Source organism: Caenorhabditis elegans, chromosome III (assembly GCF_000002985.6).
Source record: "Caenorhabditis elegans chromosome III".
In the NCBI taxonomy this organism is placed as follows: domain Eukaryota; kingdom Metazoa; phylum Nematoda; class Chromadorea; order Rhabditida; family Rhabditidae; genus Caenorhabditis; species Caenorhabditis elegans.
The window spans coordinates 11,560,751-11,581,444 of NC_003281.10; the positions used below are offsets into that span (position 1 = coordinate 11,560,751).

The 20,694-nt window shown below is 34.9% G+C and overlaps 7 protein-coding genes and 1 non-coding gene across 11 annotated transcripts; 6 read left to right on the top strand and 2 right to left on the bottom strand.

Moving 5' to 3' along the window:
- The first annotated feature begins 401 nt into the window (after positions 1-401).
- On the top strand, positions 402-1,914 carry ztf-29 (C2H2-type domain-containing protein). Its single transcript, NM_067089.8, has 2 exons — positions 402-766; positions 817-1,914. Exons 1-2 carry the CDS (start codon positions 421-423, stop codon positions 1,500-1,502), a joined length of 1,032 nt encoding a protein of 343 aa, NP_499490.1. The 5' UTR covers positions 402-420; the 3' UTR covers positions 1,503-1,914.
- An 802-nt stretch (positions 1,915-2,716) lies between these two features.
- Positions 2,717-4,824, top strand: Y66D12A.11 (Pollen-specific leucine-rich repeat extensin-like protein 1). The gene is made up of 4 exons (NM_067090.4): positions 2,717-2,852; positions 2,969-3,294; positions 3,613-3,784; positions 4,302-4,824. Exons 1-4 carry the CDS (start codon positions 2,796-2,798, stop codon positions 4,767-4,769), a joined length of 1,023 nt encoding a protein of 340 aa, NP_499491.1. The 5' UTR covers positions 2,717-2,795; the 3' UTR covers positions 4,770-4,824.
- Y66D12A.27 lies at positions 3,870-4,061 on the top strand. Its single transcript, NR_052762.1, has one exon. It is a non-coding gene; the product is annotated as an Unclassified non-coding RNA Y66D12A.27 (non-coding RNA).
- A 331-nt stretch (positions 4,825-5,155) lies between the features above and the next one.
- On the top strand, positions 5,156-7,257 carry Y66D12A.10 (MITD1 C-terminal phospholipase D-like domain-containing protein). The gene is made up of 5 exons (NM_067091.8): positions 5,156-5,301; positions 5,364-5,463; positions 5,515-5,768; positions 5,814-5,882; positions 6,998-7,257. Exons 1-5 carry the CDS (start codon positions 5,162-5,164, stop codon positions 7,140-7,142), a joined length of 708 nt encoding a protein of 235 aa, NP_499492.1. The 5' UTR covers positions 5,156-5,161; the 3' UTR covers positions 7,143-7,257.
- Positions 7,258-7,386: 129 nt separating this feature from the next.
- psme-3 lies at positions 7,387-12,593 on the top strand (the record flags this gene model as incomplete). Of its 2 annotated transcripts, NM_067092.8 has the most annotated exons (3): positions 7,387-7,600; positions 10,448-10,872; positions 12,313-12,593. In NM_067092.8, 3 exons carry the CDS (start codon positions 7,391-7,393, stop codon positions 12,422-12,424), a joined length of 747 nt encoding a protein of 248 aa, NP_499493.1. The 2 variants fall into 2 exon arrangements, with proteins under 2 accessions (NP_499493.1, NP_001407530.1); NM_001420556.1 differs by lacking the exon at positions 7,387-7,600 and having other exon boundaries at positions 10,574-10,872; positions 12,313-12,424.
- An 877-nt stretch (positions 12,594-13,470) lies between these two features.
- Y66D12A.8 (STING ER exit protein) lies at positions 13,471-18,002 on the top strand (the record flags this gene model as incomplete). 3 transcript variants are annotated; one of them, NM_001268201.6, is made up of 3 exons in its annotated part: positions 13,471-13,621; positions 15,800-16,201; positions 17,718-18,002. In NM_001268201.6, the coding sequence occupies 3 exons, from the start codon at positions 13,472-13,474 to the stop codon at positions 17,898-17,900; spliced, it is 735 nt and encodes a 244-aa protein (NP_001255130.2). The 3 variants fall into 3 exon arrangements, with proteins under 3 accessions (NP_001255130.2, NP_001255131.2, NP_001255132.1); NM_001268202.5 differs by lacking the exon at positions 13,471-13,621 and having other exon boundaries at positions 17,718-17,964; NM_001268203.3 differs by lacking the exons at positions 13,471-13,621; positions 15,800-16,201 and having other exon boundaries at positions 17,742-17,900.
- Positions 18,003-18,483: 481 nt separating this feature from the next.
- Positions 18,484-19,728, bottom strand: Y66D12A.7 (Glutamyl-tRNA(Gln) amidotransferase subunit C, mitochondrial). The gene is made up of 2 exons (NM_067094.7): positions 19,598-19,728; positions 18,484-18,950 (listed from the first exon to the last, which is right to left on the bottom strand). Exons 1-2 carry the CDS (start codon positions 19,703-19,705, stop codon positions 18,531-18,533), a joined length of 528 nt encoding a protein of 175 aa, NP_499495.1. The 5' UTR covers positions 19,706-19,728; the 3' UTR covers positions 18,484-18,530.
- Positions 19,729-19,950: 222 nt separating this feature from the next.
- Positions 19,951-20,652, bottom strand: Y66D12A.6 (uncharacterized protein; the record flags this gene model as incomplete). The annotated part of the gene is made up of 3 exons (NM_067095.3): positions 19,951-20,289; positions 20,359-20,475; positions 20,527-20,652. 3 exons carry the CDS (start codon positions 20,650-20,652, stop codon positions 20,122-20,124), a joined length of 411 nt encoding a protein of 136 aa, NP_499496.1. The 3' UTR covers positions 19,951-20,121.
- Positions 20,653-20,694: the final 42 nt, after the last annotated feature.

A 20,694-nucleotide genomic window follows, 5' to 3' on the forward strand; every position in this document is an offset into this window, starting at 1 on the left:
CCAAGCTGGGTGGGGGGGACCCCTTGTGCGGTAGAATGGGAAGAGGCCTTGAACTTTGCCTGTCTGCGACTCTCGATTTCCCGTGCTCTCTGCCGGGGATTAGCAGGGTGGTCCAGACGATACGAGACTGTGTGTGGTGTGCGTGCGTAGGGGGGTCCCGCCTCTCTGTCAGAGCATTCCACCACGTAATAATGCTTGATTCTTTATTCCTCCTCTTTTGCCTGTTTATTTACTTGTACTTCTCTTTTTCTTCTCAGCTTGCCTGCTTCTCCATATCATGTTTTTAACTTTTAACTCTTAACTTTTCAATTCGAAATCGAAATTTTTTGTTATTACCTTTATTGCCTACTCTCGCTCGTGACTCTTCTCCTTTTTTCAAACATTTTAACATTTTTTTGCAGATTCCTCCGTCTCCCAGTAATGCCTTACCGTCCAGAAGCCGAGCTTAAACGTCCAGATCTCAAGGGAGAGTTCCTGTGTGGCCACTGCGGCAAGACGTTCTGCCACGCCGCCTCGCTCAACCGTCACCGGCTCAACTTCCACGGCGACGATCAACAGTGTCTGGTGTGTGACACGAAAATCCCGCACAATGACACAATCCGTCGTCACATGCAGAAGGAGCACAACATTCAGCGGGTGTTCACGTGCGGCTGCTGCAATTGGACGTTTCCCGACAAGAAGGAGCTGCACTCGCACAACAACTCGATGCTCAAAACTGGAACGCCTGGCACGGCGAAGATTATTGCGGTTAGCAGTCGGCGACCAGGTAATTAAGGCTTCTAACTGACTGTTAAATGTTTTTTGTTTTGCTTTCAGGATCCCTATCCCAGCATGAACTTCGTGGTGAGGAACGTAGTCCTCGCATCAAGAAGAGACCTTCCTCGAAGGCTATGAAGACGTCGGATACACCGTTAACAGGCCACGATCAGATTCTGGCCCTTCTCTCAAATCTGATGTCGGCGCAGCAGCAGCAGCAGCAAGCTCCCGTGGCAACCCCGACGATTCCTGCCAGCTGGATCGACCAGCTATTGGCAGCCACCCCGGCTCTCCTTCCCTTCATGCCCTCTTCATCGACATTCTCGGCATCCTCCTCGTCATCTGAAATGGAACAGACCCCTGAGCCATCTTCCCTGGACACTGTGCTCACTTCGATGATGAATAACAATGAGGAGGCCGCCTCCACGAGCGGGGAGATCAAGGAAGAAGAAGAAGAAGAAGAGGAGGTAGATATCGATATTGGAGATGAGAAGGATCTTCTTGTGAGAGCTGTGGGCGCTGACTTCTTGTCTGTAAAAACAGAGCAACCAATCAGTAACTCAATGAGCAGCGAATCGGGTATTGGCTCGGCGCCGGTCAGCAACACGCCGAGCCCAGTCGCAACGTCACCAGAGCGAAAGGAGGAGAACATGGATGTGGGGAGGGTGAAGAAGGAGAAGAAGTCGAAACGATCCATCGATGATATCTGCTTTAAGCTCGTGTGCCAAAAGTCCTATGAGCATTGAAAAATCTGAAAACTTTTCTTTTCTACTCTTTCACGTGGTGTCAGAGTGTCTCATTTCGGTTTGATCTACAAAAAATGCGGCAGAGTTCTCAACTGATTTTGGATGGTTAAGAACGTGCTGACGTCACATTTTTTTGGATAAAAATTCCCGCATTTTTTGTAGATCAAACCGTAGTGACACAGCCTGACACCACATGCTCTTTTTCTCTCTCGCTTCCAATTTCTCGTCGTCGGCTTTATATTTCCTACATAGTTTGATATTTCAGCGCCTCTCCACTACTATTCAAATTGTTCAAAATTCCGTATTTTTGTTTTTGTTTCATTTTTTTGCAAGTTCTGTTTGTGATTTTTTTTAAACTTTTTTAATTCCAAAAATCGAGTCAACGTGTTTAATAAATTTTTTTAGTACCAAAAAACATTTTTAGCATGTACCTGTAATTTTGACTTAGCCAAATCCGGGCCTGCAAGGATGGGCGGCAAACGATTTTTCTGGAAAATCGGCAAATTGCCGGAATTGAAATTTCCGGCAAATCAGCAAATCGAAAATTTGTCAAAAATTAAGACTTCGGCAAATCGGTAAACCGGCAAATTGCCGGAATTTAACATTTCTGGCAAATTGATAAATTACCGGCAACTCGCAAAATTGGCGGAATTGAAATTTCCGGCAAATCGGCAACTTGCCGAAATTTATAATTTCCGGCAAATCAACAAATTGCCAAAATTGAAATTTTTTCGGCAAATTACCAGCAAATTACCAGCAAATCAGAAATTTTCAATTCCGGCAATTTGCCTATTTGCCAATTTTGCGAGTTGCTAAGTAATTGAAAATTTCCGGCAAATCGGTAGGCTGCCGGAAATGAAAATTTCAGGCAAATTGCCCAAATTGAAATTTCCCGCAAATCGACAAATTGCCGGAATTGAAACTTCCGGCAAAACGGCAAACCGACAAATTGCCGGAATTTAAAATTTCCGGCAAATCTGCAAATTGTCGGAATTTAACATTTTTGGCAAATCGGTAAATTACCAGCAAATTGGCAAATTGCCGGAATTGAAAATTTCCGGCAAACCGGCAAATTGACAGAAAATTACATGTGGAAAAACTTACTTTTTCATGAAAATTAAAATTAGAACTTTTAAAAAAGTTGAAAAAAAACGTGGTAACTTTTTAAATTTGTTTTAAAAATTCCAAAGTCTAGAAAGATCGTTTTTTTTTTCAATTTTAATTTATTCTCAACATTTCACAAAATTCATTCCTCAAATTGGCGTTATTCATAACTTGGTATCAATAGGACAAATGCAGCAAACGTCAGAAAAGAAGAAGAAACGAGAGGGCGCCGCCAAGAATCCGCAGGTGAGGGAAACCTCGGCCATACCAGTGGTCTGCGTGGCCGTGAGATGGGAAAACTCGGCCACATAATTTTGGGAGACTAGTCCCAAACTCGGCCACCCTGTACTCTAAACTTCCAGGTTAGCGTCCGCCTGAACGTCCGTCCCCTCCGTGCAAACTGGAAGCCTGCGAAGATTTACGAGCCGCCACCAGCCCCGCCGAGACAAAACCGCGTGGCAACTCCAGTCGAAGATCAGCTTGACACAAGTGTCTGGAAATCCAAGCACATTCGTACGGATGTTATAAAAGCGGTCGTGGTCGAGAAGGATCCCGGTTTGGTTGGAAAATGTGATTGTAAGAATTGTGGACGGGCAGACGATGCTCAGACGGTTTGTGAGCAAGGTGAAGAAGCTGCTAGGAATGTGGTTTTGGAGGAGAAGAAGCACAAGAGAAGACATCACAAAAGGTTGGGTCTCGCCACGATCGATTTTTTGTAGCTTCCTGCTACGTGGTGGCCGAATTTTCAGATTTCCTAGGCCACGTAGCAAAAACCTATGGATTTTGTAAGATATTGGAAAGATAACTTTTGAACTCACAAAGCCGTATTTCCAGCCAAAAATTTGAAAAAAAATTGACCGCGTGTTGCAATTGCGCTCCACTGAGGAATTTGCGTTTTCTCTTATTGGGGCGCACTTGCAGCACAACTTTTTTTGTAGAATTTTCCTTAATAAGTAATCCTGAGAAAAAATTCATACGACTTTTCTAAAAATCTCATTTTTTGCAGTCAATCCAACAAAAAACGTCGTCATCATGGTGCACCGCGAGCCCGTTCAATGACGTCACCGCCACCACCGCATCCGCCGAACTCCTTCATGTCTGCAGAGAATCAGAAGTTGTGGTGTAAGCTCTACGAGCAAACATGTCCACCGCCCGTAAAAGCGATTGATTTGAAGAAGGTTGGTTTCTTTTTAAAAGTATTGCAAATTGTTCCATCGGGTCCTGGCACGAACGAGACTTTTCAGGTACCGTACCCGCGGTGGATTTAGGCTTAGGCTTAGGCTTAGGTTTCAGGCTTAGACTTGGGCTTAGGCTGAGGCTATGGCTTAGGCTCAGGCTTAAGCTTAGGCCTAGGTTTAGTCTCAGGCTCAGGCTTAGGCTTAGGCGTATGCTTAGGCTTAGTCTTAGACTTAAACTTAGACTTAGGCTTAGGTTGAGACTTAGGACTAAGCTTAGATTTAGGCTTAGGCTTAGGCTTAGGCCAAAGTCTGGGTATGGGCCTAGGCTTGTGCTTATGTTGAGGCTTAGCCGAAGCCTAAGCCTGATCCTTAAAATCTCTGAAAACATCAAAAATCTAACGCAAATGCGGGTAAAATGTTCGTCGTGCTGAGACCAATTTCAACTAGCTCAAAGTTCGCAAAAATTGAGAAAATCGAATAATTTCTATAAAAACCGTATAAATTATCTGAATTTCAGCTCCGGAACCTGCCTGGTCAAATCGGAATGTCTGAGCTGGAGCCGGAGGGCGTCGAAGTTACACCGGAGAGCTTCCCAGACCTCCAAATCATGAAGCCGCCGCCCGTCTCGCCTCCATCCAACATTTCCGAGCAGATCCATCATCAACCTCCACTTGTCCCCCAACCCGAATCACGACCAGATCCGAATTTAATCATTTTACCGGCTCCAACTAATGATCTACCGCCGGCAAAATCCCCGATGCACCATGTTATCAAGCAAGACAAGGATATCCCATCCCCTGGAGCATCGTCTGGCTCCACTCAAGCCCCGGAACATTCTGCTATTCCATCAATTTCGATGATTCGAAAGATGGAGCGCATTTTCTACAGCTCGGAGTCCAGCTGTTGGTTGATTGTGGTGCTGGTGATGCTCACAATCTTCGCGTACCGCTCTTCTATGGAACAATACACTTGCTATTACGATTGACTTGCTATTACGATAAGAGATTATGATTATAAAGATTTCATTATTTGAAAATTAATTGTTTTGTTAAATTTTTTGATTCCGCTTCAAAAATCCGCTTTTTGCAGTTTTTCACAGGAGAAAACCAGCATTTTTTTTACGATTTTTTTAAATAATTATTAATAATTGATTAATGATTGATTTAAATTCAGGATTCCAACGAAAATTGCGAACGATAACTAGTTAAATCAATTTATAAATAAATGGCTGCAAAACCCCCATTTCAAACTCCCGCGCTCGACTATTATCGGTGGAGCGCGCATGCTTTTTTCGTTTTTCTTGCGATTTTTTCCATCATTTTTCGAAACAATTCGCATTTTCCGTCACTTTTCCCCCAATTTTCATATCACAGAGACATGTCAAAGTCAGAAAAAGAATTATTGAAAAAAGCGGGACCAATTCTGTGTGACGCAGTCAACGATGAAAAATCGGGAAAAGTGTCTCGAGCGCTTCTCCGCTACAAGAACGGAATCGAATTGATTGCTGAAGCGATGCGGTAGGCACAAAAATTAATTGCCAAATACTCTAAATATTCGATATAATCTATATATTCTCCAGCACGATGCCGTTGGAAAGCGCGGATCGGAGGAAAATTATGGCGAACTTTACGGACTACGTGAGAAAAGTGGCCGATTTGGAGTATCTTAATAAAACAGAGGTGATTTTTTTTAGCATATTCCCCCCTGAGTTAATCAGAAAATCATTCCAGACAACCGTAGAACAACGAAAAATCGCCGCCAACTCTACAGGACACTCGTACGCCCGAATATTCGGGAAATGCTGTGACGATCGGCTCCGAATGGTTCACGTTCAGGACGCCTACATCAGTGCTCACCATCAACTCGTGAATTTCGTGCGATTCTGCGAGCTTGTCGTTCCGTTGTCGGTGAATTTGCTCGTTATAACGCTGAGAACTGGCGAAGAGGCACGGAAGAATCAGGCAGAGTTCGAGGAACTCTCAAAGTGGGGGAAATTCGCCGGGAAAATTAGAAAATTTTGTGATTTCAGAAGCCTTGCGAAGCGCGGAGTGATGTTCAACGTCGAGTTCAGCACGACAATTCATGATCGGGAAATTATGTACAGATTTGAATTAATTTATCCCCCCGAAATGTGCTCAAACCTCTTGAAAAATTCGATAAATGGCCGGATTTTCGTTAAAATCTCCGGTTTCGACCACTTTTCTGCGTGGCAGCGGTCCGAAGTTCACTTTTATTTGATTATCCAATCTTTATTGCATATTTTGGTAGTTTATCTCTAAATATTTCGAAAAAAGTGGCCAAAAATGTCCAAAATATCTATATAAAGCCGGAAAATGACCGAAATTTGGCCAAAAAAGATTAAAAACGGCCAGAAATGCCCGAAATTTGCCAAAAATAACCAAAAAATTAATAAAATTAGTCACAAATTCCCGAAGTTGACCGGAAATCGCTAAAAATAGACTAGCAATGGTCAAAAAGAACCAAAGGAATGGCCAAAATGACCGAAATTGCCACAAAATATTGGAAAATGGCCAGAAATGTCCGAAAATTCGCCAAAACGAATGAAAATGACAGAAATTTTGATCATTTTTGGCCAATTTCGGTCATTTTTGGCTTATTTTTTGTCATTTTTTTTAGTAGATTTTGGCTTTTTTTGGTCAATTTCGGTAATTTTCAGTCAATTTGTAGTCATTTTTAGCCAATTTTTAATCATTTTTGTCCAATTTCGCTCATTTCGGCTTTTTTTTGGCCAATTTCGGTAATTTGCAGTCAATTTTTAATCATTTTTGGCCAATTTTTAGTCATTTTTGGCCAATTTTTAGTCAGTTTTGGCTAATTTTTAGTCAGTTTTGGCTTATTTCTGGTCAATTTCGGTAATTTTCAGCAAATTTTAGTTATTTTTCGCCAATTTTTAGTTATTTTCTGCCAAATTTTGGTAATTTTTGGCCCATTTCGTTAATTTTCAATCAATTTTTAGCTATTGTTGCACAATTTCGGTCATTTTTGGCTTATTTTTGGTCAATTTCGGTCATTTTTAGCCAGTTTCGATCATTTTTGACTAATTTCAGTCATTTTTGGCCAATTTTTAGTCATTTTCTGCCCAATTTCGGCCAATTTTTAGTCACTTGGCCATTTTTAGCCAATTTTTGATAACTAATTTCGTTAATTTGAGTTAAAAAACGATTTTAATGCATTTTTTAAATTATTTTCCAGATTCGACAACGGTTGGGTGGTGAAAAGTGGCCGCGGGCTCGACTATTTCAAAGCTTCCGATGGGAAATATGTGCTCGGCGCCAACGATATGGATCAGCGGCCGTGCCACGAGACTATTATCAATATTTTGAAGCGGAAAACTTGATTTTTCGTGTATTTTTTCAATGTTTTCTGTGAATTATCACACTTTTCCGGTTGTAAATAGTAATTTATCTCGATTTTTTCACCAATTTGCCAGAAAAAATGCCATTTTTCCAATTTATTGTGTGTTTTTTTTTCATTTTTTAAAAAGCTATTTCTTGGTTTCCAACCAGCGAATTATCGATTTTTCCCCCACAATTTTCCGTTTATTTTCTGCTTAATCCACATTTCCACTGGAAATTTTCCAGCACGATGGTCAAGAAGCAAAGTATGCCGGAGAACAAGGAGCTCGTCGAGTACAAGCAGAAGCTCTTTGCCGAAGCCGAGAGGCTCGTCAAAGAGGAATTTCCGAAGAAAGTTATCGAGTTCGACGCGTTGCTCAAGAGCCCAAAGCTCTCGTACGATCGTCTCGCCGAGATTCTTCCCGATAAATCGTTGAATATTCCGATTCCGGATGCGTTGGTACGGAGGGGAAAAATATCGAAAAAAAAAATAGTTTTTTCTCAAAAAATAGCGATTTCCGTGTGAAATTTTCAAGTTTTTTAACGCTTTTTTGCTGAAATTGACTGAAACTGGCTCCAAACATTAAAAAAATACTTTTTTTGCGTTGAAAATACCGAAATTTTATTTAAATTTTGATTTTTTCCTGTAAATTTGCAAATTTTTGCTTTTTTTTAAAGATTTTTGCACAAAAAAAATCAGATTTCTGTGAAATTTTCAAGTTTTTTAGGCTTCTTTAACGCTTTTTTTGCTGAAATTGACTGAAACTGGCTCTAAACATTTTTTTTAACGGCCCTAATTTTTTTGCCAAAAAGGCGATTTCCGTGTGAAAATTTCAAGTTTTTCGAGTTATTTTTTCGCTGAAAAAGACTAAAACTCGCCAAAAACGATCCGGATTTCGGGAAAAAAACCAATTTTTGCTGAAAATCGAATTTTCGAATAAATTTTTATGTTGTATCATGGAATACAGCTGAATTTTGCTGGAATCTCACAGAAACGACTAAAATTTGGTTCATATCCGCCTAAAATATGCAATAAAGGGTTATAATTTAATGAAAACTAAAAATCTCAGAAAAAATTCGAAAAATGTGCAGAATTTTGCTAAAATTTGAAATTTCTAATTAAAAAATAGGGTTTCTTGAATAAATTTCAATAAACCCAATTTTTAATCGGAAATTTCGAATTTTTGCAAAATTCTGCACATTTTTCGAATTTTTTCTGAGATTTTTAGTTTTCATTAAATTATAACCCTTTATTGCATATTTTACGTCGATAGGCAACCAATTTCGGTAATTTCTGAGAGATTTTAGCGAAATTTAGCTGGATTCCATGGCTGCAGCTGCTTCGACAAGAAAATTTTGTGAAAATTTCGGATTTTAGCGATATTTGGCTCTTTTTATCTGAAATTCTGGGCGTTTGGCGCAAGTTTTAGTCTATTTCAGCAAAAAAACATATTAAAAAAAAACTTTAAACTTTCAGAGAAATCGCCTTTTTTGCGAAAAAAATCTCAAAAAAAAAAGCAAAGATTTACCAATTTACTGGAACAAATCAAAATTTAATGAAAATTCCGGTAATTTCAGAGAAAAAAACCAAAAAAAAAGTTTTATTTTTAATTTTTGGAGCCAGTTTCAGTCCATTTCAGCAAAAAAAGCGTAAAAACTTGCAAAAAATAATGTAAAAAAATAAAAAATTTGCCAATTTACAGGAAAAAATCAAAATTTAAAGAAAATTCCGGTTATTTCAAAATTAAAAACCAAAAAATAGTCTTTTTAAAATGTTTGGAGCCAGTTTCAGTATATTTCAGCAAAAAAAGCCGTAAAAATTCGAAAATTTCACAGAAATCGCCTTTTTATTCCAAAAATCCTATCAAAAAAAGCAAAAATTTGCCAATTTCCAAAAAAAGGGGAAAACATTTTTAAAAAATAGTATTTTTACAATTTTTGGAGCCAGTTTCAGTTTATTTCAGCAAAAAAAAGCGTTAAAAAGCCTAAAAAACTTGCAAAAAAATGTTAAAAAATAAAAAATTTGCCAATTTACAGGAAAAAATAATAAAATTTCGGTAATTTCAGAAAGAAAAACGAAACACCTTTTTTAATCGTTTGGAGCCAGTTTCAGTATATTTCAGCAAAAAAAGCCGGAAAAATTCGAAAATTTCACAGAAATCGTCTTTTTTTTTTGCAAAAAAAATATCTCAAAAAAGCAAAAATTTACCAATTTACAGGAAAGTATGAACATTTAAATAAAATTTCGGTAATTTCAGAGAAAAGAACCAAAAAAATAGTTTTTTTTTTTGACATTTTTCGAGCCAGTTTCAGTTTAATTCAGCAAAAAAAGCGTTAAAAAACCTTTAAAAAACATGAAAATTTCACAGAAATCGGTTTTTTGCGAAAAAAAAAGTTTAAAAAAATCTCAAAAATGGAAAAATTCACCAATTTCCATTAAAATCACTGCAACTTTTTCCTCACGAGGGACGAGGAAAAGTGGTTTCTAGGCCATGGCCGAGGGGCCGACAAGTTTCAGCGGCCATTTATCTTGCTTTGTTTTCCGCCTGTTTTCTTTCGTTTTTCATCGATTTTTCCCGTTTTTTCTTATTAAAACTGATAAATAAATACTTTTTGCAAATGCTAAAACAATTTCCAAGTAAAAAAATTATGTATTCAGTGGGCAAGCAGCGGTGAAAGTGGTCAATGCAATATGATGGATTACGGGAATACAAAACCTAAACTTTTTCTGAAACATGATACATATGATGCTTAGATGCTGAAATTACCTGATTTTCATAACGAGACCGCTGAAAAAGTTTTGAGGTTTCCAAATTCAACTTTTTTGGTGAAAAAGTCGAGATTTTCGCACAAAAATTTGAATTTTGAAAACCTCAAAACTTTTTCAGCGGTCTCGTTATGAAAATCGGGTAGTTTCAGCATTTAAGCAGCATATGTATCATGTTTCAGAAAAAGTTTAGGTTTTGTATTCCCGTAATCCATCATATTACAATGCCCACTTTCACCGCTGCTTGCCCACTGAATACATAATTTTTTTACTTGGAAATTGTTTTAGCATCTGCAAAAAGTATTTATTTATCAGTTTTAATAAGAAAAAACGTGAAAAAGCTGTGAAAAACGAAAGAAAACAGGCGGAAAACAAAGCAAGATAAATGGCCGCTGAAACTTGTCGGCCCCTCGGCCATGGCCTAGAAACCACTTTTCCTCGTCCCTCGTGAGGAAAAAGTTGCAGTGAAAATATCAAAATTTAAAGAAATTTTCTCTGTAATTTTTTTTTCAACGCGAAAAAAAAACCAAATTTTTGCAGAACGGCACCACGGACAGCGATGAGCCAGCGGTAAAGCGTCAGCGAGTCGACGAGAAGCCCAAAGGAGCCCCGATCTTCGCGTTCAGCAGCGGCACTGTCCCATGCAACGAGAATCTCGCCCAACTCATGGATCTGGTTCGCCCGAAGCTTCGTGACGCTGTCGAGCAGTGTAACAACGTGAAAATGTGGATCACTTTGCTCATTCCACGCATCGAAGACGGCAATAATTTCGGCGTCGGAATCCAAGAGGAGACACTGTCCGAAGTTCGGAATGTCGAAAGCGAGGCCGCCTCGTTTTTGGATCAAATGAGCCGATATTTTACGACTCGTGGAAAGCTTATCACGAAGATTGCTAAATATCCACATGTGGATGATTATAGACGTGCTATTCTTGATATGGACGAGAAACAGTTCATTAATATTAGGTTGGAGCAGCAGAAATTAGCGAAAAATTGAATTTTTTAATGAAAAAAAGTTTAAATTTCGGAATTTTCAAAAAAAAACCGATTTTTTCTAGGTTTTTTTCCTTTTTTTGGTCTAAAAAATCTATAAAAATTTTAAAAATTGCAACAAAAAGAAAAAAAGCGGATTTTTTCAAAGGTTTTTCCTTTTTTGAGCTATTTTTAAAACCTTTTTAGCCTAAAAATCCAAAAAAAAACCCGAAAAATTGCAAAAAATGTTCAAAACAGTTCAATAATATTAGGTTGGAGCGAAATAGCGAAAAATTGAATTTTTGAAGAAAAAATCTCACTTTAAAAATTTTCAAAGAAAAAGTCGAAAAACGGATTTTTTTGAAAAGTAAAACACTTTTTTTGCCGTTTTTTGGTCTAAAAAATCCAAAAAAAAAAACCTTAAAAAAAATTGTTTTTTTTTAATTTTAAAAATACAAATCATCTCATAAATATTAGGCTGGAGCGAAAATTAGCATAAAATATCGAATTTTTAAAAATTTCACAAAAAGAAAGAAGAAAACACATTTTTTCAAGGTTTCTTGCCTTTTTGCTAAAAGGCTAATTTACTAATTATTTATGCTAATTTTTGTTAAAAGGTTGCCTTTTTTTTTTGTCTAAAAAATCCCAAAAAAACCTTTAAAAATTGTTGTTTTTTTTAAATTTTTTCAAAATAAAATAAAAACCATTTCATAAACATTAGGTTGGAGCGAAAATTAGCGAAAACATTTTTTTGAAAGAAAAAATTTCAATTTTAGAAATTTCACAAAAGAAAACCAAAAAAAAAAAAAGCGAAGACACATTTTTCGCTACTTTTTTCGTTGTTTTTGCTAAAATTAAAAATCTAACTTTTAGAAACGCGATTTTTCAGTTTTGGCTAAATTCCCTCCAAAATGAGAACTTCCCGACCAATCAGCGATTCGCTCCGCCCACATTTATCTAACCAATCAGATGGAGTGGGCGGAGTTCCACGTCGCTGATTGGTCGGGGAGTTCTCATTTTGGAGGGAATTTAGCCAAAATTGAAAAATCGCGTTTTAAAAGTTAGATTTTTAATATTTATTTTTTGCAATTTTTCTGAATATAAAAAACCGAAAATAGTTTTAAAAACGAAAAAAAAAAAATTAAAAATATTATAATTCTATTTAAAACCCAAAAAATCTTTAAATAAAAGAAAACCAGAACTCAAAAAAAATTATTTGAAAAAAACCAATAAAAACACGATTTTTCGAATTCCCTCCAATATGAAATCTCCCCGACCAATCAGCAACTCCGAGCTCCGCCCACTCCATCTGATTGGTTTAAAAGTGGGCGGAGCGAATCGCTAATTGGTCGTGTGCAGTTCTCATTTTGGAGGGAATTTTTTTTTTATATTTGTAAAGTTTCCGAAAATTTATTGAATTTCTGTGTGTTTCAGATTGGTGGTTCTCGAGATGCGCAATCACTTCTCCACACTTCACGATATGATTATGAAGAACTATGAGAAGATCAAGGTTCCACGCACCTCCAACACCGAACATCTTTATTAAGGAATTGAATCCATCATCCTGTTTTAATGTTTGCTTCGGTCTCAAATTTTACCCAATTTTTGATTGTTCTTTCGAGTTTTTTATTATTATTGTTGAATTGTTTTTTTGTCCCAGTTTTTTTTGTTTATTCTCCGCATTTTTAGGAGCTCTATTAAGACTAATTTTTCTTTTTCTTTCTGTTAAAATTTTGTGAAATTTTCAAGGTTTTTTGGCCTTTTTTATCTACCTTTTTCTCATTATTGCTTAAAAATCAAAAAAAAAAGTGAAAAAATTAATTTTAAAAAAAGACTTTTTGCATCTTTTTTTTTTTGAACAAAAACTCCAAAATTTCAAATTTAAGCAGTTTTTTCATGGGTTTTCTGAATTTAGGATTTTCTGGAGAAAAATTGCCTTTAAAAAAAGGCAAAAAAACCCTGAAATTTTCCACAAAATTTTTACCGAAAAAATTTGAATAAAAAATCCAAAAAAAAAAAGATTTTTCTGAAATTTTGGTCAAAAATTTTTTAAAGTTTTTTTTTAGTTTTGTTAAATTCCGCCATTTTTTTTTTTTTGAAATTTAAAACTCAATATTTCACTTTTAATACAATTTTATAGGGCTTCAGCGCTAAATTAGCATTTTTGAAAAAAATTTAGCGTTGCAGCCTTGTAAAATTGTACTAAAATTGAAGTATTGAGTTTTAAATTTCGAAAAAAATGGCGGAATTTGAACAAAACTAATTAAAAAAATTTTTGACAAAAATTTCAGAAAAATCGATTTTTTTTTGAATTTTTCATTCAAATTTTTTTCGGTAAAAATTTTGTGGAAAATTTCAAGGTTTTTTTTGCCTTTTTTTAAGGCAATTTTTATCCAGAAAAACTGCTTAAAATGATCAATTTTGGCAGTTTTTAGTTTCAAAAAACTAACAAAAAAATCGAAAAAAATAGTTTTAAAATTTTTTTATCCAAAATTTCAAAAAAAAAATTTTTCTTTTTTCGGAATTTTTGATTTTTTTTTGGTTTTTTAAAATCAAAATCCCTCTATTTTTTTTTCAAATTTCCCATTTCAGAATGTCGGGAGTTTTAAAATCGGATGGTCTGGAAATAGCCCATGTGGAAGACGATCGAGGAGTTCAGGGAGAAGCGGCAATTATCGATGTCGACGATCGTGAGGAGTACTTTGTGAAGCCGCTTTACACGTATTATTGCACATGTGGAGAGGTTGGAAATTAATTGCGGAAAAAAAAATTATTGAAAATTTTTTTTTTTCGAAATTTTGATTTTCAGCTTGTAAAAATCGATTTTTTGAGTAGCTTTCTGCATTTTTTACAAAAAAGTCAAATTTTTTGCAAAAACTATGGTCTTGACACGACAATTTTTTGGTAAATGCAAAAGTGTGCCTTTAAGGATTACTGTAGTTTCAAACATTTGTTACTGCGGATTTTTATTTATTTTTTAACAGTTTTCCCATAAAAATAAAGGTGTTTATTGAAAAAAATATGGAAAATCGATGAAAATGCGGATTTTCACTGATTTTTCTTTTTTTTTATTGGAAAACTATGAAAAATCGATGAAAATCGCCAGCAACAAAATTTTGAAATTACAGTACTATTTAAAGGCGCACACACTTTTCAATTCAATAAAACTTTGTCGTGTCGAGACCTTTTCGATGGAAATGCTGATTTTTCACTCAAAAATTGTGTTTTTTTTTCTCAATTTTGGATATATTTTCCGTTAAAAAAATGTAAAAGCGATTGTTTTGAGATCGAAAGTTTAGAAAAAAAAACCTGAAAATTCGAATCTCGAAGAGAAAAATCGCAGAATTTCAATTTATTCGATAGAAAATTTGCCGAAACGTTTGCAAAAACCAAATTTTCAATTTAAAATTCTCAAAAAATCTCCAATTCTGCAAATTTTCCATATTTTCAAACACAAAAAAATATCGATTTTTCGAAACGTAGCGTAGAATTTTTTTTTTAATTTCACAATTTTGTGCATTTTGAAAAAAAATTTAATTTTTCCCCTAATTTTTAGAAAAAAAAATCGATTTTTTTCAAAGAAAATTTCAAAGAAAAATCGGAAATTTTTGTTTTTTTTTTCTGAAAAATTCAAAAAAAATCGTTAATTTTCTCAATTTCCAAAACGTGATTTGAAATTGATTTTTTTTTGAAAAAAATTGGGTTTTCTGGGAAAAAAAATTTCCGGAAAAAATTAGGAAAAAAAAAGGAAAAATTACACTGAATTTTTCTGAAACAAAATTTGATTTTTATGATAAAAATTGGATTTTCTGAAAAAAAAAACACAAATTCAATTTTTTTGGAAAAAATTAAATTTTTTTGAAAAAAATAGATTTAAAAAAAACAAAATTTTCTGAAAAAATTTTGATTTTTACGATAAAAATTTGGATTTTTCTTGGAAAACATTAGACTTTTCTGGAAAAAATACGATTTTTTCAGAAAAAAAAATTGAATTTTTCAGGAAAAATTGATTTTTTATGTTAAATTTTTGGGAAAAAAATCGTTTATTTTTTTCCAGAAAAATTTTAAAATTCACTGCAACTTTTTCCTCACGAGGGACGAGGAAAAGTGGTTTCTAGGCCATGGCCGAGGGGCCGACAAGTTTCAGCGGCCATTTATCTTGCTTTGTTTTCCGCCTGTTTTCTTTTGTTTTTCATCGATTTTTTTCGTTTTTTCTTATTAAAACTGATAAATAAATACTTTTTGCAGATGCTAAAACAATTTCCAAGTAAAAAAATCATGTATTCAGTGGGCAAGCAGTGGTGAAAGTGGGCATTGTAATATGATGGATTACGGGAATACTAAACCTAAACTTTTTCTGAAACATGATACATATGCTGCTTAAATGCTGAAACTACCTGATTTTCATAACGAGACCGCTGAAAAAGTTTTGAGGTTTTCAAATTCAACTTTTTTGGTGAAAAAGTCGAGATTTTCGCACAAAAATTTGAATTTTGAAAACCTCAAAACTTTTTCAGCGGTCTCGTTATGAAAATCGGGTAGTTTCAGCATTTAAGCAGCATATGTATCATGTTTCAGAAAAAGTTTAGGTTTTGTATTCCCGTAATCCATCATATTACAATGCCCACTTTCACCGCTGCTTGCCCACTGAATACATAAATTTTTTACTTGGAAATTGTTTTAGCATCTGCAAAAAGTATTTATTTATCAGTTTTAATAAGAAAAAACGGGAAAAAGCTGTGAAAAACAAAAGAAAACAGGCGGAAAACAAAGCAAGATAAATGGCCGCTGAAACTTTTCGGCCCCTCGGCCATGGCCTAGAAACCACTTTTCCTCGTCCCTCGTGAGGAAAAAGTTGCAGTGAAATTTTCAATTTTTTTGTTTTTTTTTCTGAAAAAACTCTAATTTTGTGCATTTCCAGATGGCAATGATCAGTGACACCCTAATCAATCGAATGCCAAAACGAGAACGTGACGGAGCCCGTGTAATCACTCCCGACCGTACAACCGCCAAAACTTTTGCAAAACCAGGAGAAACAGTGTACGTCAAGAGATCTCCAGCCGTCGGCCTTGAGCAACAATATCGAAAAATGTGTAAAAAATGCTCAATTCCATTATTCTATCAACATCCGTCGGCTCTCAATCGTACTTTTATTCTGGCTGATGCGTTGCTTTCGGCTCAAGAAGTTGGCGGTTTTAGTGGAAATAATGAGGAACAACGGGCGAAGAAGGTTATTATGAAGAGAAATGTGAAGAATCAGGGTAAAATGGGAAGTGTGACAGTTTCGACGATGGAAGGAGAGGAGGAGGAAGAGATGGAAGCGGTAGGTTATTTTAAAAAAATGTGAAGAAAAAAATCCAATTTTCAGCGGAAAAAGCGAAATTTTTTAAATGAAAATGAGTTTTTTTTTTGACAAAAAAATTGAATTTTTCTGATAAAAATTAGTTTTTTTTTCCGGAAAAAAATTAATTTTTCCGAACAAAATACTTTTTTTGATTGAAAAAATTAGATTTTCGGACAAAAATGCGTTTTTTTTTCTGAAAAAATTAAATATTTCTGTTGAAAATTCGGTTTTTCTGATAAAAAAGGTTTTCTGAAAAAAAAATAGATTTTTCCGGAATAAGAATGGATTTTTCCGGAAAAAATTAGATTTTCGGACAAACTAGCGTTTTTTTCTTTAAAAAACAGGATTTTTCTGATGAAATGTTAGTTTTTTTCTGAAAGAAATTCGATTTTTCTGATGAAATTTTGATTTTTCTAGAAAAAGTTATTTTTTAAAAATGAAAATATGTTTTTTTTTTCCGAAAAAAGGTGATTTGTTCAGATAAAAATTCGTTGTTTTTTTCCGGAAAACAATTAATTTTACTTGGAAAAATAAATATTTCTTATAAAAATAGATTTTTTCCAAGTTAGCTCGATTTTCGGACAAAAAAATGCGTTTTTTTCCCGGAAAAAATTAATTTTTCCTGAAAAAAAAACTTATTTTTTCAGATAAAAATTCCTTGTTTTTTTCCGGAAAACAATTAATTTTTCCGGAACAAATTGGATTTTTCTGATAAAAATTAGTTTTTCCGAATACAAAAATGTTGTTTGAAAAATCCAAGTTCTTTTCAGAAAAATAATTTAATTTCCTAAAAAATAAGATTTTTCTGAAATAATTAAATTTGCCTTAAAAAAACGTTGTTTTTCTCGGAAAAAATTCGATTGTTTCAAAAAAAAAAATTTTCTGAAAAAGTGTATATTTTTTGGAAAAAATTCGATTTTTCTGAAAAAAAATCAATTTTTCTGAAATAATTAAAATTGCCTGAAAAAAATTTGATTTTTCCAGGAAAAATTGGTTTTTTTGCGAACATTTTTTATGAAAAAAAAGCTTTAAAATTTTTTTTTAACGAAAAACTAAAACTGGAGGCACCACCGAAAGGAGAACAGGTGAAAAAGGAGAAAAACGAGAAGGAGAATTACGAAAAGGAGAACGACGTAAAGGAGAACACGAAACCACGCCCATTTTTCCGTGCGGTGCGCAAGTTTTTGCAGAAACTTCTGCGAATTTTTATTTTCAAACGAAACAACGAAGCTCCGAAATAACGTATCGCGTGTTGTTTATCACGAATGCGTTATTTCGGAGCTTCGTTGTTTCGTTTGAAAATAAAAATTCGCAGAAGTTTCTGCAAAAACTTGCGCACCGCACGGAAAAATGGGCGTGGTTTTGTGTTCTCCTTTGGGTTGTTCTCCTTCTCGTTTTTCCCCTTTTTCACCTGTTCTCCTTTCGGTGGTGCCTCTAAAACTGCGAAAAAATTCCACTCCACCTTCAAAAATCCCTAAAAATTTCAATTTTTCAGAGAGAAACCGCCGAATCATACACAATGAACGCGAGAATTGTTCACGACGCACTGAAGCGCAAGGGAATCGGCTCTGGAAAGTTTGCAGTTCCACAGACACCATCATCATCATCGTCTTCGTCGGCTGCTGCTGCTGGATCAGAAACTCCGAGTGTGAAGAGGAAGCGTGGAACTCTTTTATAATCTTTTATAATATTGTGATCTCTTTACTGTATTTCTGTGAATTCAAGCCAAAGTAAAACTTAAAATTCACAAAATTTCGAAAAAAAAATTGGCTAATTTTGGCTAAAACTTTTTTTTTTTTTTTTTCAAAAAATCGGATAACTAAAAATTTTAGATTTTTTTTTGAAAATCCAAAATTCTAAAAAAAAAGGTTCACAAATTTCCATATAATTAGATTTTTGTCTAATTTAGTTTATATTGATTGAAAAATATAAGGAGAACAATTATCAATATATTTTGTAATCAATATAAACAAAATTAAAACAAAAATCTAATTTTATGAAAATTTTTAAACATTTTTTTAAAAAGCTTATTTTAGAAAAATTGTTTTAAAAAAAGTTCAATTTTTCATAAAATCGGAAACCCTTGGCGGAAACGGAAATTTATTTCCGGGAAAAATACTTTTTTTTTTTGGTAAAAGTCAGATTTTTCCCACAAAAAAGCTAAATTTTCCATAAAAATTTAGTTTTTTTTCGGAAAAAATCAATTTTTCTGAAAAAATTGAGACACAAATTTGAAGATTTTAGCCAAAATTAGCCCGTGTAAAATTCAATTTTTTATTATACAAAACATATATATATTTCTCTTTATTTATTTCTTCCTTTCCGTCATCCTTGTGAGCTTGACTTCAGGAGCAACAGGCTTCCCAATCGTATCCCACTCATTAATCACATTCAAATCGAATCGTTCCTTCGACTCGAGCGGCAGATTTCCCGGTGGTGTCACAAAGAAATCGTCGAATCGGAGGCTAGCATTCCGAAAAACCTCCTCAATCGGCAACGGATCCTCTTCAACATCCTCAAACGTCGGACACTCTTGATCTTCCCAAACGGTGTGCATCGGCTCGACGCCCTCGACATCCACGAGCTCCAGACGCTTGGCGACACGAATCGAGCTCCGCAGATTCGCAACAGCTTGCTCTGAATCGAATCGAACGAGTGAGAGCCGCTCGAGATGGTTGATCAGCTTTGCGTCGATTTGTGGCATTGGAGATAGCTGGGATTCTTGGATCTGAACATTTTTTTTTTTTTGAAAATTAAATTTTTTTTAAAGGTGGAGTGCGCCCAATGGGGGGGAACAAATTTTCTAGATTTTATATGATTTTTTGAAAATTGAAAAAATCTCAGTTTTTGCCTAATTTCTATTTGAATTACCGCCAATTGGATTTGTTCGATGGAGCGCGCTTGCACGTTTGTGAATTTATTTATTTTATTTTTTTGTTATATTCCACCGATTTTTAATGTTTTCGGTGTATTTTTGCTCGAATTTTAGAGAAAAAGTTAAAAAAAAAACGCTTTTAAACGATTTCGAACTTGAATTAATTAATTGCTCTGATTTACGCTTGTAAGCGTGCTTTTTAATCGAAAATTTGCATTTATTTTGACTTTTTCTCTAAAATTCAAGCAAAAATACACCGAAAACATTAAAAATCGGTGGAAAATAACAAAAAATAAAATAAAATAAATGAATTTAAAAACGTGCAAGCGCGCTCCATCGAACAAATCTAATTGGCGGAAATTCAAATAGGAATTAGGTGAAAACTGTGATTTTTTAAATTTTCAAAAAATCATATAAAATTTAGAAAATTTTTTTGAATTTTTTTATCATGATATTCGGTCACTGTGGCCCCATAGGCGTATTTTAAAGAAATTTCCCACCTTACTATCGTACGGCTCATCTGGAACAAGAATCGGGTCACCTGGAAATGGCGTTTTTCGTTTTCCTTCTCCAAATCTTCTTATTATCCGTGTGAATATCAGATTCATCTTGAAAAGTTGCATAATTCACGCTAAAAATGGCTAATGAAAATAATTTAAAAAAAAACGATTTTTCGCTTCAAAAAAGTTCAAAATTGCCTCAAATTCAGAAAAAAAAGAACTCTAGTTTTCTTGAATTTGTGACTATTTTGAAGGTTTTTGAAGCAAAATCCGCGAAAAAAAAGGAAAAATAGGTTGCAAAGGCAATAAAAACCCTTTAAATGGCTAAAAATGAAAAGAAATGAGCCTGCAGAAAGTGTGCTCTATTGATAAAATATTGATGGCGGCAGTTTAAATACTGACGCAAGGAAATTCGAATGGCACTGGGAATTATGAGCTAAAATATGGGTAAAGATATGAAAATAAAAATAAAAATAAAAGAAATAAATCAAATTTAACAGAATAAAAGGTGAAAATTATTTATTTTATTTCTTCTCAACGGGTTTTTTGGATTTCTTCGCCACCGGCTCCTCCTCGTCATCCTCATGATCTGACGGAGGTCGATTCCGGAGCTCATTGAGCTGCTCAAAGTGAACCGGATGCATTCGATTCTCTCGCCCAAGGAACCAATATTTGTAGTGGCGCTTTTTGTTCTGAAAAATTGAGTGAAAATTGAATATTATTTTTTTTCAAGAATATGGAGAAAAATAAAGAAATCTCACATTTTGCAAGTGACCAAGCTTCTCACACCGATCAAATGCCTCTCGGATGGACGATGACGTGGATGGAACGTTGGCTTCGTCGCTGAAGTTTCGTAGAATGCTCAATTGCTCGAAAAGCTGGAAAAAGAAGGCTTAAAATCTGTGGATTTCGACTGAAAATCTTCATACATCCGGTGGATTTTCTCCTGGAGCTGCTGGCGAAGCTTCTTCCGGCGCAGAAGATGACGTGGCTTGTTCAGATCGTAGAATGCTCATTTGCTCGGCGAGCTCTTTGGATAAGGGCTTTTTCTCCATCTAAAATGGATTTTTTTTGGTTTTTAAGAGTTTTTCAAGAAA

Coding starts and splice junctions, on each gene's coding strand:
- ztf-29 (NM_067089.8), top strand. CDS start 421: ATGCCTTACCGTCCAGAAGCCGAGCTTAAACGTCCAGATCTCAAGGGA. Junction 767..816: donor GGTTAGCAGTCGGCGACCAG/GTAATTAAGGCT, acceptor TTTTGCTTTCAG/GATCCCTATCCCAGCATGAA.
- Y66D12A.11 (NM_067090.4), top strand. CDS start 2,796: ATGCAGCAAACGTCAGAAAAGAAGAAGAAACGAGAGGGCGCCGCCAAG. Junction 2,853..2,968: donor GCGCCGCCAAGAATCCGCAG/GTGAGGGAAACC, acceptor CTAAACTTCCAG/GTTAGCGTCCGCCTGAACGT. Junction 3,295..3,612: donor AAGAGAAGACATCACAAAAG/GTTGGGTCTCGC, acceptor CATTTTTTGCAG/TCAATCCAACAAAAAACGTC.
- Y66D12A.10 (NM_067091.8), top strand. CDS start 5,162: ATGTCAAAGTCAGAAAAAGAATTATTGAAAAAAGCGGGACCAATTCTG. Junction 5,302..5,363: donor TTGATTGCTGAAGCGATGCG/GTAGGCACAAAA, acceptor TATATTCTCCAG/CACGATGCCGTTGGAAAGCG. Junction 5,464..5,514: donor AGTATCTTAATAAAACAGAG/GTGATTTTTTTT, acceptor AAATCATTCCAG/ACAACCGTAGAACAACGAAA.
- Y66D12A.7 (NM_067094.7), bottom strand. CDS start 19,705: ATGAATCTGATATTCACACGGATAATAAGAAGATTTGGAGAAGGAAAA. Junction 18,951..19,597: donor ATGAGCCGTACGATAGTAAG/GTGGGAAATTTC, acceptor AAAAATGTTCAG/ATCCAAGAATCCCAGCTATC.